We start from the raw sequence: 17,804 nt of genomic DNA, 5'->3' as shown, positions 1-17,804 counted from the left end.
TTAGACATTATCATTCTATGATTGTTTTGATCAGTTTGGCTATACTTGAATCAAATCAACTCTACCGTGCCCACTAATACCGCTCAAGCAAGTCAGACTTTTTCTCAACTCAAACTGACTGGGCTTGATTCTTGTGTGTGTCACACTCCAGTAAGCCTACTATAAGTTCTCTCCTCTCCTCTGCTCTCCTCTCCCTCTCCCCTCCCCTCCCCTCTCCACTCCACTCCTCTGCCCTTCCCCTCCCTCCATTCCCCTCTCCCCTTCCTTTCCTTCCCCTCCCCTCCCCTCCCCTCCTCTCACCTCTCCCTCTCTAGAAAAGGCTACTTAGCATTCTGACTCGTAAGCTTTATTATAGTTATTCTTGATTCTGTCTTACTTTTGATTTATAACATTTAATATGTACATTCATTTAAATATCTATTTTATTAATTCTGTACCTGTTGTGCATAAAAGAAGTATTTCTGGATAGATTGTCCAGGGGGGCTGCTAGCCATCAAAGCAATGTGATGTTCAGAGAAGCACTGCTGAAGTTCATCTGGACTGGACGGAAGTTTCATCATGGCTTCCTCCCAACAAGAGCTGTCAGTACAGAAATTTATAGAATTCTTATAAATACCACAATCCTGGATGCTAATTAAGGACATTTTATTACACACTGAAGAGTACATGTAAATGTGAAATACATTCCTGTTGTATGCTCAGGAGGCAGGTCTTGAGGAAGATAAATGCCATGAAAGTTACATTTAACTTTAACATATTTTCACCTTTGTGGAAGGGATTTCCACTTTTGTTCAAACTGAGCGGGTGCTAGAGAAGGATGTTCAGTTAACCCAAGGATGTTATCCCGTCCATGGCCTTCATCAAGATGTTCATTGTTGATGTCCTCTCCCTACCACATACAAATTTAACGTAAAAGTAAAACAGTGTTACTCAGTGAACCATTAATTTACTGTAAATTCTCTATTAAGCCACCTCTGGGGTTGGGGTGGAGGGGGGGGAGGGGGGGAGCTTGGTTATTTCAAGCTTAGTAGAGGGGGGATGGCTTAATAGAGAGGGGGGAGATTATTTAATTTGGTGAAATGCAGTTACTAAAAGAAAAAAAGTTAAAAGAAAAGCTCAAGCACACGAAGTTGCAGGTCATGCAACTAGCCAAAGGGTGTCCAATGTTCCAAAATATAGCTGTATGTGATAATAATTAAATGATTGCTTATCGAAGGGCATAATAATAATATATACATGTAACTGTCTTATGTCGAATTGTAGGCTGAGTTTTGCTTTTGCTCAGAGCTTGAGTGTCTGAATTTTTGCATGTGGGTTTCACATTTGGCAGGGAACATAGCTGTGTTTTTTTCCTGCTCAATTTTACAAGACAGTTTACTTTTTCAAGAAAAACAAGGCCAACGTATTAAATATAGTTGGGTCAGCAAAATTTGACATAAGACGGTTAAGGACTTAGCCCTCCAATTGTAAAGAAAAGCTGTAGAGTGCATCCAGGTATGTAAGCTACATGAATAAAGGTTATTACCAGCAGATTTCCAACAGCAACATGGGGCTCTGATGGCACTTTTGGTTCATCTGTTTGTAGCACTTCTCTGTTGAATGAAGGTGTTTCATCCTCTGCAGGAGAAAAAACATAATTATTCAAGAACAAGGATCAAGCTGCATAACAGCTGCACTACTGGAAACCACCCAAAGACTAAATTAAAGATCCTGTATTGGAATACCAGGCATCGGCAACATTTTTAGGTTAACTGAAGAGTACATAGGCCGGGGGAATTGAAGGTGTATATGTGCAGGCTGAGAACATTATATAACCGTCTTATGTTGAATTTTAGGCCAATTTTTTTGTTTTGCTCAAGTGTCTGGATTTTTGTATGTGGCCTTTCATTTGGTCAGAGAACATCACTGGGTTTTTTCCCCGCTGGTTTACACTTGTACAGTTTTTGAGAAAAATGAGGCCAAAAATATCAAGTCAGCAGAATTTGACATCACACAGTTACGTTAGATCAGTCCTTCAATTGAAAAGATCACAACTGAGCAATCATTGATACAGGAGCATTGAGATGGACTAATAAAATAATTAAATGTACGAATTGCAAGTCAGAGTACATTCGCCTTTAACACTGGTTCCTGGTCCCTTACACTTTTTTCCCTCACACTTACACTTACACTAATTTGCTATTACAAAATATTACTCAATTCCCTAGCCCAATATTTTCCTACTTCTTACCATATGATCATTTCAGAAATGTTGTTTTTGCCCCAGTTCTTTTCCCCTTTTCTGACATTGTTCTCAGCCAGTGCTTCGTGAGCACCTCAGCTGGCTTTCAAATGAAGGGCTTGGGGTACAACCTGACCAGTATATACCTCTTACCAACCGAGTTCAAAGTCCCTACTGTAAGTTACAGGCCAAATTTTTCCCATTGTTTTATGGCCCAAGTGCGAAGCACGAGGGCCAAAAATCAACCTGAAAAAACTAGGATCCGTAACTTACAGTATGGACCGAGAAAACGAGGTAAGTAAGATATTTATTAATTAATATATCTCTGAGGTTAATCGGGTGTGCAGAAAAGGAATTAACTTTCAAATTTAGAGGACCATACAGTGAAATACGGCCCACAGAATTGACCAATCACACCATGCGTACCAACTGAGAGATATAATAAAGTGCTTTATAGATTGCTTTTTGTTTGGTTGTAGCTCTGATTTGTTGGAATTTTTGCATTAATGGCCTTCAAATCCTTGAAGAAACATTGTCCCAGTGTTTTATCCAGAGGGACACTGAGCAACAGATAAAACATTGGGGCAACATTTCCTGAAGGAACTGAGGGACACATAGAAAACATCTAGTGAATCTGAGCTAACAAAACATGCTAACATGTTTTGCTCCACATAAAAAATGTGTCTCTCTCTCTGCCCAGGTGTAATGGGTACCTGCAGTAAACTCTGTTTTGGGGGGAAACCTAACGAAATGTGGCGGGTATCCCTGTGATGAGTTGTGAGCCACCACTGATACCATCCAGAAGGGAGTATAGTAAGTTGACTTGTAATTTGCCTTGTCACTTTATTCTGGGTATCCTGTGATGGACATAGTCATATTGTGTGTGGTATCCTGTGATGAACCATTGAATAGTCACCTTATATACTTAAGGTATCCTGTAATGGGCTAGCTACATGTAGCATCCCATCCAGGGTGTGTAATTAGTTAAATATGTAATACTCCTAACTAGTCACTTCCAGCTGGGTATTCTGTGTTTGACTAGCATCCCATCCAGGGAGTAGATAAGTAGCAATACTCCTAGTTGCTTCGTGCAGGGTATCCTGTGATGGGCTACATCTAGCTAGCATCCTATCCAGGGGTAGTTATACGTCACTTCAAGTGGGGTATCCTGTGTTTGACTAGCATCCCATCCAGGGGTAGTAGCAATACTCCTACATTGTAGTTGCTTCATGTCACACAAAATAACGTAAGCCCTTGCCACACGGGGCCATGTTGGCTGAATATTAAAGTCGTAATTTTTCTCCCGAGTACTATCCACTTTTACCTTAAAAAAAACAACAACTGCAGATTGGTTTCACTTGCAGATTAACTAACCCTTACCGGTCTTATCCGCTTGTGTGTATGGTCGTCCTTTGATATAAGGAATTGTTTGGGTTATGAAATGAACTGATGACTGTCCATATACTACTGACAAGGTGTTGAATTCGTCAAACAGGTGCTCCTAGAATTTATTTTAAACAATGATTAACGTAACTGTGTAATTTCTGCACTTGTACACTGTCTGTATTTACTGCCGCAGTATTACTACATGTATATAAATTACAAATAAAAATTAAGCAGTTATATATTAATTGTGGAGTTCAAAATATTTGCGTTAACCTGTCCAACAAACATGGCACTTTTAAATCCCACCAATGGAATATTACACACTAACTTAGATAATAAGACCTGTTTCATATTATTTTGGAATATATAGCTATCATTGAAGAAATTAAAATGTTTCAATTGGTGCAAACCATAAATTTGATTTTAAATCTTAACTTGGGTTTGAGACATTCGCACATTATTTCAAGGGACCACTTTTATGAAAATACAATTTTAAATTTTCCAGAGATGGTCCACAAGACCCCAATGAACATTTCCTACAATAACATATTTAATTACAACATTATTGTTAGTAACAAAATAATCTTATACCCTGCTGAATAATAACAAAAATAAACAATAATAAAAAATATTGATCCAAAACAATAATTTATTGTCCACACTTTCCACAATTAATGAAAAAACAAACAGACGAACAAAACAACAATAATTAACAATCAATATGTGTTTTGTACCTTCGAATTAGATGTGCTGATATTTAAGTTCCATGGGTTTGTGACTGGCTTAGTATTTGAACCACACACAACTCTCTCAGCCTATAACAAAAAAACAATTAATTAAGGAAATACACATTGTAAGGTTCCTGTAATAATTTACTATAGATGAATAATTAAATTAGCATCAATTAATCCCATATCCTGAATACAAAAGGTGTCATGATGATCGTAGTGAAGGTAGGCAGGTATTAGACTTGTTTATTGACAATAACATTTTATTGACAGCTTTTAAAACTGACAACCTCATGGCCCTCAAAATAAATAGATAAATATTGAATGAATGATTTAATAAATTAAAATACAATTTGAATAAAGACACAATTATAATTATAATATTTATTATAAGATTGTTGTACCTCTTTTGCATTTGTCTTGAGTAACCTGTAATACAACAAAGCTCTGTCATGTACATCCATGTGAGTTTCTTCATCTGAAAACAGAAGGAAATTTAAAATGTGAAACCAATTTCACTAGAAAGAAACTTTTTGTTTTTATAAAATAATGCTGGATATATGGGATTGCCAATGAATTTATTTAGTAGTTTTTTACCAAGTGTAATCCTCACCTACACAGAACTTGAGGAGTCGGCCCAGCATGTCTTGGCATTCAGGTGGTTTCTTGAAGAACAGTTTCATAGTTGCTGTGAGGAGCTGTAACTTCACTTCAGCTGACTGCTCCGATGCTATTCCGTCCACCAGAGGCTCCAACAAATAAGGACTGTCAGGAATGGACTAACAATCATCACAAACAAAATAACAGATCAATTTAACAAACTCAATCACTTTTAATTATCAGCTGAGTCAGTTTTTACACTTCTAATCTAGCTGGTATTCTTCTTCTAAAGGCAATTTTTTTAAAGTGTATATGACAGAATTTTTATTTGCTTGATCAAATCTTCATGGTTTTCTGGCATGAAAATTGAAAACAAAATTTCTTATCAATTTTTCTTTACCGTGTTTGAGGCTGCATATAAAAATATTTTGACACCTCCAGTGGGAGTAACAACACGGCCGAGAATTTGAGACCGAGGATTGTATAGCTGTAATGTCATATAGGATCACTACTTTTATGCTTTGTTTGTCATATATTTATTTAATTTAAGAGGGGGCTCATGAAATGATGAGCAAAGGGTTAAAATGTAATACTGAAAATTATTTTGCTACAATAATTTATTGAAATGCTGAGAGCACATTAAACCATAATGTTGAAATGTTTTGCTAGCAAAAAAGTGTCTGAATTTTTGCATTTGGCAGTCAATTTTGTCAGAGACTCAACATCATTGATGTTTTTTTTTTTCGCTGGTTTACACTTAGTTTTTGAGAAAAAGGGGGCCAAAATATCAAGTCAGCAGAAAACAAAAGCAAAGAAAAAAGCAGGAAAACAGATACTTTGTAGGAAACAAAACACTTACATTTATCATGCAACAGCTGCTTCGTTAAGTTACACACACATTTAAAATCAGTATTCCCTGTTTCTTGAGGTTATCACACTGAGTATTATTATTACCTGGCCATATTCTCCTAATATCCAGATGATGGCAGCTAGTCCTTTGGGGTCTTGTACCATTTCAAGGCATTGGGCAACTTGTGGAAGCACAGCAATGGCTGATTTCTCATACTTCAGCAAAAGATCTATGATACCAACAACGGTATATAAAATTGTTAAGTTCTTGGCACCACATTTGAATTTGGGGGGGGGGGGGGGGGGGAAACAGATTTGAGTGAGGAGAAAACAGATGGGATGGCACAAAAAATTTAATAATAATATTAATTATATAATATGGTGGTTTAAGAGTAGCAAGAGAGAAGAATGTTACAGCTTTATACAGTCATCTAATTGCTTATTATTGATGGTGCAGAGGGCTGATGGCAGTGATGATGATCATGATGATGATGATGTTCAAATACTGATATGACTGATGAAAATGATAATTTTGCTGATGATGACAGTGGTTTTCATACTGTTATAACTGTAAATCATTTATTTTAAAAAAAAAAATAGAGCTGCAAGGACTTTGAGTTTTATAGTTCATGAATTCAGTATAATAATTTCAACGTAATAGACCTACATGTACATGTAGCTTCCTTCAACCCCTAACTAACAACAGTATGACCCTGAATGTCCAAGCTCATTCAAAACGGTAGCCACCTTTTGCCTGAATTGTGACATTGCATGCATTCTAACTTGCACTATTGCTTAATTGTTGCTTTTAATTCTAAAATACTTGTATTCGGTATATTTTAGTCACTTTCTTATTTATTGTAATTTTCTTTTGAAAGTCTTGGTGCAATTTCATATCTTTTTGCTCCTACCTGACTCAATTTATTTAGTTTCCCTACTTCCGGGTGGGAGCTGTACTGAACTTCAACTTTTTGTTAATATTATATTAATGATTAACAAATGATAAGTGATTTGATTAATGTGGGCCTACAGTAATTGGCATTATTTGTTGCGGTCACCCTGTCGCTGTGGGAAAAAAGGAAATAAAACAGTGATAATGATGATGATGATGATGATGATGATGATGCAAGATGATCCCAATGATGTTGATTGATGATGATGACATTAGTGATGCTGCTGAGCATGACTACATGATGTTGATGATGATGATGATGATGATGATGATGACCCAAGAAAAAACTTTATGATCTCAATGCTATTTTACCTCTGATGACAACCAGAGTCTGTGAAGAAATGTATTCAATATCCCAGGAAAGGAATGACAAGAGAACATCTATGCAGTATTCTGATGCTCGAGGAAGACACATGGCAATTTTACCAATAGCCTTGATTGATTCCTTTGACATTCTGATGTCTACATCATGAACATGGGCACTGTAAAAGAATCAAGTGTGGACAAAGCAATTACAATGTTACAAGTCATCTGTTATTATAATAAATAAAGTACTGGTATGCGAGAATTATTACTTCAAATAAGAGACCAAAACTGAACACTCAAGCTGACTCCATTTGTGCCAAACTTTTCATTTTATAAACTGAGCATATCATTCTGCACTTTCACGCCTTCATTTATTTTATTAAATGTTCTTAAAGGAATCTAAATCTATACTAGACTGGATTAAATGTGCCACTAAGTTCACCAAATGAATGCAAATTTCTGATTGACAAAATCTGATAACTTCTTGTTCAAAATACTGTAGGGAAAACTGTTACTACAACAAAATGTCAGGTGCTTAGAACAGTGATGTATTAAAGCACTATTAATATAACTATACTATACTATACTATACTATACTATACTATACTATACTATACTATACTATATTAGTATAAATCTACTAGTGTTCTATCACGAATGCCGTTCTCTGATTGGCTACGCTACTCGCTATCTATTCTGTGATAGACAGTGAGTAGCAGTTTTCAACAAAATGGCGGCCGCTTTGTCGCGTTTTCGAAGTGTCTGCGATGAGGAAATAGATAATTTACTTGTTTAGTTTTGAACGACTAGTAGATTTATACTAAAACAATTAGATTATTCGCTCTCGATTTCTACGCGTGATAGCTGATTCGGTCTACGCCCTCATCAGCTATCACGCGATAGAAATCTCGAGCTCATAATCTAATTGTTAATTAGTACAAATCTACCAGTGTTCTATCACGAATGCCGTTTTCTGATTGGCTACGCTACTCGCTATCTATTCTGCGATAGATAGTGAGTAGCGGTTTTCAACAAAATGGCGGCCGCTTCCTCACGTTTTCGAAGTGTCTGCGATGAGGAAATAGATAATTTACTTGTTTAGTTTTGAACGACTAATAGATTTATACTAAAACAATTAGATTATTCGCTCTCGATTTCTATGCGTGATAGCTGATTCGGGCGCTATCACGCGACAGAAATCTCGAGCTCATAATCTAATTGTTAACTATACTATACTATACAATACTATACTATACTATACTATACTATACTACTTTTAACAATTAGATTATGAGCTTGAAATTTCGAGCAAACAAACTAATAATAATATTAGATTGTCCCCTCTAGTCATTCAAGACTTAACAAGACAGGTTCACGTTTTTATTGAATAATGATAAACAATTAAATAAGTCACGCCAGGCACTTCTCAGTCTGCTCACTATCTATAACAGAATAGATAGTGAGTGGCATACTAGCCAATAAGAACTCAGTGCTCATTCGTGAGAGAGCACTTAGTAGATAAATTTATACTGTCTAATATATTATATTGTATTATATTTAATATATAAGGTGCTATAACCTATGACCTCATGCATTTACAAATAAATAAATGCCACCTACCTTAACTCTGTTACTACTTCTTCCACGTTAGAATCTGATGCTATTGTTGTCAGGATCTCAAGCTTTTTGGTTTTGATATATGGTGGATCAGTATGCCTTCAAGGAAAATGAATTCAACATTCATTACATTAATAACCGCTTGAAAGATTTAGATGTGTAGTACAAATGATTGGCTGAGAGTGTAATTAAAAGACTTTTGTTGAATTTTAAGTAAGCCATGCAACTTTTTAAAACAAAAAATTAATAATGTTAATGATTTCACACTGAAATACAATCATGTTAACATTTCATAGGGTTAAATGTAATTTACTTAGTTAACGACTTGGAACAAGTTTGTTCCCTGGCGGTGTGGCGTAGCGTGGCATTAGCATTTATTGGTGTATAGTTTGGGCACTGGTGGCACATTAGCATTTGGGCGTTTGTTGATACATTACTGCTTGGGCCTGGTTCAGGTTTGCGGGCAGTTGCATGGCCAGCGATATTCTCTTGCGGTTTACGCGTGCTCCTTTGCACATGCTCGGAATTTTACTCTACTCAGCGTTTTTCGTGGCGTGGTTAGTTTATCACATTTTGTTGGGCTTTTCTTTCCCTCCCTTCCCTCCCGGTAGTGTTAGGTTGTTATTGTTTGGGATTGGTGTTAGTGTTGGGGATTGGTTAGGGTTATAGTTACTATAGTTCTTTGTCTTATATACTATTATTTTTCCACTGAGCTTCTAGTCTCAGTGTGATGGGTGCTAGGACTGTAGCTGGGTTGCAGGCGGGGCTCATGGCTGGGTTGTGGGTAGGGCAGGTTTATGGGGTGTTCTACCTACCTGGATTTGGGTTGGCAGTACCAGCCCCTGGCTCCTGGGCACCCAACCTCTATTTGCGACATAGGCGTTAATTCAAATAAAATAACTATAATGCTGATGCCGACAAATTTATTGTATGTAAATAAAACTGTCTAATATCTCAGCATGCGATTGCAAGTTATGTATCAGACACTGCAACTGTTAGCACAAAGGTAAATTTCATTGTAAAAAAAAACAAGCAAGCTGCCCTACAGGGATAGTGACAGTCAGAATTTCAAGTCACAATCCAAAAAAGATTTTTGAGAGAGCCTTGATCCTGAATCAAATAAAATGCAGCAGATTTTACAGTCTACAGTGTACTACAGCACTGGAAATTTTGCTTTTTCACCTGGAAAAGAAGGAACGGTACTCCTGATCAAACAGCTTTGGCATTTTAGTCAACACGAGTTCAATCTGGCACAAACACACATAGACCAACTCAGAGTTACTTGAAGATAGAATTGTCATCAGAGGCCCTGTAAAATGATGTCAACAAATTAATTACCACAGGATGGTTAAATTCACTGCAGTTGTTATAAAGTTCCATTCCTAACAGCAGATTTGCAGATATTAAGGACGGTGCCTACTTTTGCCAGTGTTCCAGATAACTTTCAAAATCAGAGAGTCAATGAAGAATTTTGAGGGGTCAATAGCTCTGGTTCTCTCTAAAATTCTTCTTAAGTTTGCCATTCATTTTGTCGGGTCAGGAAGTCAGGCTTCTCGGGTTTTTGACCTGAGACCCCTCCCTTGTCTGGAAAACTGTTTTGCTAAGTGTGCATACTTTTGCTACTGCGCATACGTTCTCGCGCATCTCGAGATACTCGGGTTTCCTATGGGTGGTGCTTACTAATACAGGGATATTTTTGCACAGTTTAAAACTATGAGGAGAAAGCAGAACTCAGCAAATGCTCTTGGTATCCAAAATGAAAATTGGGGGTAACCATGCATTATTTCAGAGATAATAAAGCTTCAACTTGGAAAAAAAAGCCATATATTGCTTTGCATTTTTCAGCTTTTTAGAATAATTGTTGTTGCTTAATTATCTCTAAAAAATGCCCAGTTACCCCCAAATTTCTTTTTGGATTCCAGTAGCCCTTGCTAAGATCTGCTTTTCCCGCGTAGTCATAAACCATGCAAAAACTTTTTGGTATTAGTATGCACCGTCCTTTTAAAAGTATCATAATAAATATTTGCTGAGACCGCAGGTATACTGAGATTTTGACAGAATGAAAACAGGCATAAACACAATATTAGCTGACAAATAATTATAAAGATTTGTATGGGCTAATTACCTTTAATTCTATGATACACATGTTCAATTACGCCTTCCATGTCCTTGGTCAGGTGAATAAACAGCTGAATGACAGCCATCACCACAGCACTGTTGGGATGCTTGAGACGATCATCAAGAAGATTCTATTAAAACAGTGATTAAAATAATTTTATTACAAGAGCAAAACACTAATCAAATGGTAATTAGCCTGGTTCACACCACCGTAGCAGAATCAGATTTAAAAAATCTTCTGACCTAGCAGGGCTGTCATTAAGAGGCGGGGGCCGGAGATTTCCCCCGGTTACTAAGAATGTGGCCCCCGGCTATTTTCATACTTAGGAAAATAGAAGAAAAATAGAACCAAAAGAAATTCCACCCACCGGTAGCTAAGTACCTTTTCATGATCAGTGGTAGATATACATGTATGTACATGTAACAGATCTAAGGAGGGGGGTCATAGGGCTGAGGCACTAACCAAAGATATTTCATTTCACAAAGAGAAGCAATATCAAGCATTTAAGTCAGTGCCCGGTCCCTGACACATATGAGGACAGATCTACAGTATGATAGGCTCAGGCCTACTCAGTACTTCTTTCCAATATTTACATTCCAATTATAATTTAGTGCTCTCCCCTCCCCCTCCCCCCCCCCCCCCCAAAAAAAAAAAAAAATAATTATAATAATAAGGTATTAAATAATATATTTTTGGTATTTTGCGGTAATGCATCTTCCAAATGAATTCACACCTCACTTTCCATTCATAGTTCCAAAAACACTTATTCTTGTAAATTCTTAATGAGTATCCTGGAAGGTAGGTTATAGTGCTCATTACAGCTACATGTACACGAACGTTTTATAATTTAAGTACAGTGTATGCATTATGTTAAGGGATAAGAGAAATTATTATTAATAAATAAAAAGCATAAATGCACACATTAAATTAAAAAAAGATTAATCATGGTAATAAAACTTAATTTCATGAAAGTAATAATTATAATAAATTATAATAATTATAAGCAATTACGAATTATAATTTATTTCATATAATTTATTATATTCAATTGTTTTGCAATTTTGTTCATGCATGTGAGTTAACTCAAGATTGAAACAGGTGACTTGGCTGAGTTATTCCTCTTACAGTAGGTTGGCAGCTATTATCATTCACCCATCTAATCAAATTATGTTAAATAAATAAAAAAAAGTCAAATGAATTACCATGATGTCAAATAACTCATCTTCATCACGTGGCTTATAACGCAACAACAGCTCCATTGCTAGACTCTGTCCCCAGCTACTGAATGATTTTATTCTGACACAGAATGATGACAATTAAATACAGCTGTAAATGTGCAAATAAATTGTAAGGGAGGAGAGAATGTGTGCCGATCCCAATGAGCATCTGCGTAGAAGGCTAAGGGTGCTCATGATTGAATTGGAAACGAATGTATTACTAAAAACATGATTGATTTAATTAAAATAAAGATTCATATAATTACAGTTACTTTGTAAATCATTTATCACAAATTTATGCATAATTCATGCATATCACATCTGTGGAGAACATCATACAACATAGTGCTAACATTTTAAATTTTACTCCCAACAACTTGTGCGGAACATACAACATAGTGCTAATTTAAATTCTTTGAGATCTTAACAACTTGCGTTCAACTGAACTCAGACAGAACAGTCCTTCGATGTGCATAGGGGTGGCTTTTTCCAGAAAAAAAATCCTGGCCAAATTATTTGGACCAGAGACCTTGCTGGGACTGATCTATACATGGTCACTCCCCCCCCCCCCCCCCCAACCCATCCCCTGACAATGTTGATGAGCAAAGACGAATCTATGCATGAGGCAAGTGCCCGTAACTCAGTTGCCTGGAGGAATGTAGTAAATGTAGTATATACCACACTGAATTTTTACCTCCCTAGTAAGTTGTGAGCAAGTTTCTTCTTGACAATTATTCCACCTTCAGCTGAAAGAATTTCATCCAATGCTGAAAGACTGTTGCAAATTACCTAAAGAAAACAAAACCCCTGGTTAATACCCGTAATATTTAGTTAAAAGTAATTGTTTTCATGTACATTTATTACACAGTCAAATAATTGAAGAGCAGACTGGAAAAAACGCCCAAAGTGACTTTATGGTGTTTTGTCGTTAGTTTTTCACTTTCTCAAAAGTAGCTAAAGTTTTGCATACGTGACTCAATTCAATAGAAAAGCATTGTCCTATGTATTTTTGGCTACTTTACGCTTCGTTAAATGACTATGCAAAAAAATAAATTTTCTTGCTGGCATCTTTTTGTCTTACTCCGGCTGACAGATTTTGCCAATTGAAATTAAACTGTAGATCACAATTTTCTGCATTAAAGTTTAACTAAATTTTTGTTTCCTTTTGGCTATTTAAAAAGGTCCTGAAATATTAATGCTGCATGTGGCCTGTTAATTCACTTCAAGAACATTGTTTGGTAGTTTCTTTCACTACTGCTTTGCGCATCACAAGTAAAAGGAAGCCGAAATATCTAGTAAGCAGTAACAGAGACAACAAACCTGAGGATCTTTATCACTTAACAATTCGACAAGTTTGTCTATGATTCCATTATCTGTTGAAAAAGTTAAAAAAATATTTGATAATTAAAGAAAAGTCCATTTCAGTTTGCATGCATACATGAACATGTAGAAGAAATCTGGACTTAAAATTTGGAAAGTGTTAAAAAGAGTTGCTTGTCCATCATAAGAAATCCAGCATTATTACAATGACTAGGCATTTTTATTTTATGAGATTCTAATCGACCACATGGCGATATGCTTGATTTCTTTTTTGGTTAGGTTTCCCTGAAGAATGGTTCCTGTTATCCAACAACAACAGAAGCCAACCATTTATTATTTTACATGTGGATAGCCTAAGAAGTGAGAGATAAACTAAAAGAAAGAGACAAAAAAGATAGCTCCTATGATAGGAGAAGTTTCTTAAAAGGATAGGAGAAGCACCACATACATGTAGTAGAAGAAACTGGTCACTTCTACAATTAAGTATGAAGTATGTAGTAGAGTAGAGGCTTTAACCTTTTAAGCCCTAACAGTGATCAGCATCAAATTTCTCCTTGTAAAATCAATGCTTATCAATCCCTGAGGTCATAAAAACTAAGGATATGATCACATAAGGTGAATTTTCTTGATATTTTAATACCTTCTCCCCTATACTTTTTTAGGAAGAGTATGGGGACAAGATAGAAAAATTTGTTCTTTGATATTAGGGGTTAACGGGTTAAAGATTGGAGACAACCCAAGCAGCAAAAGCAATGCAATCCTACACACACATCTATAAAATTGTAAGTTGTAACCATTCCCTTCTTTCTTTCCCTCTCTCCCCTTCAATGTTGAATAATTTTTACCGAGCAGGAGTGAAAGACACGCTGTGCTACGCAACATTGGAGGACTGGGGAGAGCGACTATGTGCTATGTGTTTCAACAAATAATGACTACAGTTGTAGGTCATAGGATAATGAGGACACTACTGTCATTTATTTATTAATTTTCTTACCTTCAACAAAATCTGGAATAAGATGATACAACTTAACACAGCCCATGACAGCAGAACGGCGCACATATGAACTATTATCTACCAACCCAGCAAGGAGGGGTGGTACAATATATTCTACAAGATCAGGAAGCCTTTATAGAAATAAAAGATAAGAACTAAGGGTAAGTTTACTTTCAAAACAATTTGCAATGAAAATTAATTCATTTGCAAAAAGTTGCACAGTGATTCTAACTTTTGAGTAAGTGAAAGAAATTCCTAAAGTGTGGCCATTCAAATGAACACCATCGAAAAGTACTTTCTTGTGATACTGTTTACAATGTGCTATGCAGCTGTTAAGTGCACTGGGATATAAGGACTCCAACCCATCATCAGTTTTTATTTGTTATGACCGAGTACAGTCGAACCTCGATTTTCCGGACCTCGGTTATCCGGATTATTCGATTATCCGGACTTTTTTCTCTGGTCCCAATTTTTTCATGAATATTAATTAGTTGAGATCTTGAAAACTCAAAGTCGCAAAAAGCCCAATAATCCTTTCAAGAGACTGTTGAAACAGCGTATTATCCTTCGCGCTTTTCAAAATTCACAAGTGCGACGAGACAAAGAAATATTCTGATGCGTTCAGCTGATATCCGATTGGCTCATTTGTTACAGGCTGTGTAGATTTCGCAATTAAAATGATGTTTTCTTTGCTGTAACCTTTTGTTTACATTTCTATCTCATTAATATTCATCTTTTCGATTATCCGGACTCTCGATTATCCGGACTATTTACTGAGGTCCCGTTGAGTCCGGATAATCGAGGTTCGACTGTACTTGGGACTTGCTTAAAGGGACATTGTGTTTATATAAATATGAACTTGCCTGTTGCTGGTATAATTTACTAACAAGGCACTACATGTAGTTTGTTACATGACATGTAAAGATCAAAGTACCGGTAACAGGTTACTTACAGTGTATAACATAATCACATCTATGATAGCAATCCATTTGATTAAAATCACATTTGGATCATGTACAGCATCATCAGTTAAAGACATCATTCTTAAGCCACTCATGGAAAAATCTGGAAGTTTGAAACTAAGGCGACTCTCACAGCATTCTAGATAAACTAAAATCTAAATGTACCTCAAAGAACACATGCTTCTGAGAGCAAGACCTCTAACCATAGCACTACTGTCCTGGCAATCCTTCCTCAGGGTATTTACAGTTAGAAGAGCCAGTTCAGGGTTGGATGCTGCATAACTACAGATGTACAGGTAAACAAGTTTCTTCTGGACAAGATCATGAGTGGCTCCAGCCTATAGGGAATCAAAGTACAAAGTTCGCGAACAATGAAATTATTTTTGTTTCTTTCTCTCTCTTTTCTTAAGAACCAAGGAGTTATACATGTAAGCCTTGGAAGTACAAAATTCATGTACACCTGACCATGGTCAAATGTGAAAAAATAAGAACACCCATTAATGATTCTTATATTCTGAGCTCAAAGATGATAATTTTTTTTTGTGAGTCTGAGAGTTTACTAAAATTAATCATTAATTTTATGATTTACAGAAAAAAATGTCTTTACAATGTAAGTCTTTTTCTTTTTGTGAAGTATACAGAGAATGGTCAGCACTGCGCAAAAATATCCCTGTATTTGGTAGGCACCACCCATAGGAACCTGAGCATCTCAAGATGCGCAGAACGTACATGTATGCGCAGTAACAAAGTAGGCACCGTCCTTAACATGTGTGCACTTTAAGCACAGGCTTGGGTTGGGCATAGGCATCCGAAACTTGAGGAGATGAGGAATTACATGTATTTTTATTACATGCATGGCTTTTAATACGGTAACCGTGATTTACAACTGCACAATGAAACTTATAACTGGAAAAAAGAAAGGAAATCAAAAAAATATTTTTTTCAGGGTTTGGAAGACCCGATAAGAACATTCTATCCTAGGCTCTGGGACTCTACAATAAAATGGCAGTGATGACCACAAAAGTCATGCACCTATCAATGCTAAGCCACTGGGGAGGGGGGAGTCTGGGCAAAGGCAGAGGATTTGAAAGTATTTTTCTTCTTGTGGTATTGTACGTACAGTGGGGACTGTCAACCATTTCAGTGCACTTTCTAACTACTGTAATTTTTTTGAAGACATTAAGTGACTCTTGTAAGGTAAGGTAAAGTCGCACTTGGAGCCATAGTTGGAGAGACTATGTTGGAGCCTAAGTGGCCCACTCAGTCGGAGCACTATGGCCGGAGCTTAGCAAGGTTTCTCAATTCTGTAGCATCAAAGCAACTAGGAGTATTGCTACTCCTCCCGGAATGGGATGCTAGTCCATCGCAGAGTTACCCCCAGCAGTATATTGCCCATACCCATTTATACACCTGGGTGAAGACAGAAAACATGGAGCAGTCTCTTGTCTAAGGAAACAACACAGCAACGAACCTCAGATCTTCCGACCATCCAATCAAAAGTCCGACACACTAACCACTACACCACCGCACCCCCACAAGTGACTCTTGTGGCCATCCATAAATGTCCTGCAATGGGACAGAAAATCTCAGGTTTAAATGCCCCACCCCCAGGGCGCCACCTAACAATATACCGGCTACCCTTTGTCTCCACCCTCTGGCTTATAAACACTGATACAAGTGCACAGCATACCATGAAATCATAAGAACTCATAAAACTTAATCAAAAACTAGAGTCGATGAATATTTAAATGAAGTGGGTAAAATGAGTGCACCCGTAGTCCCGCAGTCCCAGAGTCAATGGATACTTAAATCTAAGTGAGTAAAACGAGCACTCCTGCAGACCCAGAGTCGATGAATATTTAAAAGAAGTGAGTAAAACGAGTGCTACCGCAGTCCCGCAGTCCCAGAGTTGATGGGTACTTAAATTTCGGTTCATGGATTAAAGAACGAGGTATATTCATGTGTAGCGCGACGACCGCGGGAGCACTGCAGCATTAAAGAACACGATTGCGGGCCTGCAGGAGCAGTTTTTAAGTTAGATTTTTGGTGGGACGGGTATTCTGCAATCTAGCCTAATGATACCTTTATCATATCCATGAAGAGGGAGGACAGATCCATTCCTAACGTCATGCAGGCAATCACTTTTCGAATGACTCTCTGGTACTGACTAGCGTCTCGCTGTACTTCAGGTGATTGCAAGCTCTGCTGCAGCTCACTCACTTCTCCTTTTTTGTTGTACTCGCTGAAAAAATTCCCTGAAGACGTCGACATGTTGCATGGATTTGATCATTTGTCAAAGGCTGCCCGTGGACTTTATCATTTTGTAGTTCGTTTTTAACTGCTGTCCGACTCTTCCCATCCAATACGAGACGTCATAAGACGCAAATGATAATATGGTTTAACTCAAGTTGTCCAATATTATTGTTCACCCAGTAAATGGCCAAAAGTGTCGACATTCCACAAAGCGACACTACCAGAGATCAAAATTCGTCTTCCCGCTTCCCTGCCAGAGACATTACAGTGCACATTACAT

General features: G+C 37.0%; 1 protein-coding gene across 1 annotated transcript in view; it reads right to left on the bottom strand.

Moving 5' to 3' along the window:
• Nucleotides 1-17,780, bottom strand: part of LOC146472384 (AP-4 complex subunit beta-1-like) — a 21,911-nt gene extending 4,131 nt beyond the window's left edge. The window contains exons 1-18 of the mRNA XM_085119783.1: nucleotides 17,354-17,780; nucleotides 15,437-15,609; nucleotides 14,310-14,440; nucleotides 13,316-13,368; nucleotides 12,690-12,784; nucleotides 11,981-12,074; nucleotides 10,785-10,908; nucleotides 9,842-9,968; nucleotides 8,663-8,758; nucleotides 7,049-7,218; nucleotides 5,890-6,014; nucleotides 4,949-5,114; nucleotides 4,740-4,813; nucleotides 4,342-4,422; nucleotides 3,602-3,722; nucleotides 1,526-1,617; nucleotides 765-889; nucleotides 438-579 (exon numbers count right to left, since the gene is read on the bottom strand). Of these exons, the coding sequence (XP_084975909.1) occupies nucleotides 438-579; nucleotides 765-889; nucleotides 1,526-1,617; nucleotides 3,602-3,722; nucleotides 4,342-4,422; nucleotides 4,740-4,813; nucleotides 4,949-5,114; nucleotides 5,890-6,014; nucleotides 7,049-7,218; nucleotides 8,663-8,758; nucleotides 9,842-9,968; nucleotides 10,785-10,908; nucleotides 11,981-12,074; nucleotides 12,690-12,784; nucleotides 13,316-13,368; nucleotides 14,310-14,440; nucleotides 15,437-15,609; nucleotides 17,354-17,542 (2,178 nt within the window). The 5' untranslated portion in view covers nucleotides 17,543-17,780. The remainder of the gene's footprint in view (nucleotides 1-437; nucleotides 580-764; nucleotides 890-1,525; nucleotides 1,618-3,601; nucleotides 3,723-4,341; nucleotides 4,423-4,739; nucleotides 4,814-4,948; nucleotides 5,115-5,889; nucleotides 6,015-7,048; nucleotides 7,219-8,662; nucleotides 8,759-9,841; nucleotides 9,969-10,784; nucleotides 10,909-11,980; nucleotides 12,075-12,689; nucleotides 12,785-13,315; nucleotides 13,369-14,309; nucleotides 14,441-15,436; nucleotides 15,610-17,353) is intronic.
• Nucleotides 17,781-17,804: the final 24 nt, after the last annotated feature.

This window comes from Pavona decussata, unplaced genomic scaffold (genome assembly GCF_977016875.1).
Source record: "Pavona decussata unplaced genomic scaffold, jaPavDecu1.1 SCAFFOLD_100, whole genome shotgun sequence".
In the NCBI taxonomy this organism is placed as follows: domain Eukaryota; kingdom Metazoa; phylum Cnidaria; class Anthozoa; order Scleractinia; family Agariciidae; genus Pavona; species Pavona decussata.
Note: the sequence above shows the minus strand (reverse complement) of the source record. Positions and strands in the feature narration are given on the sequence as shown.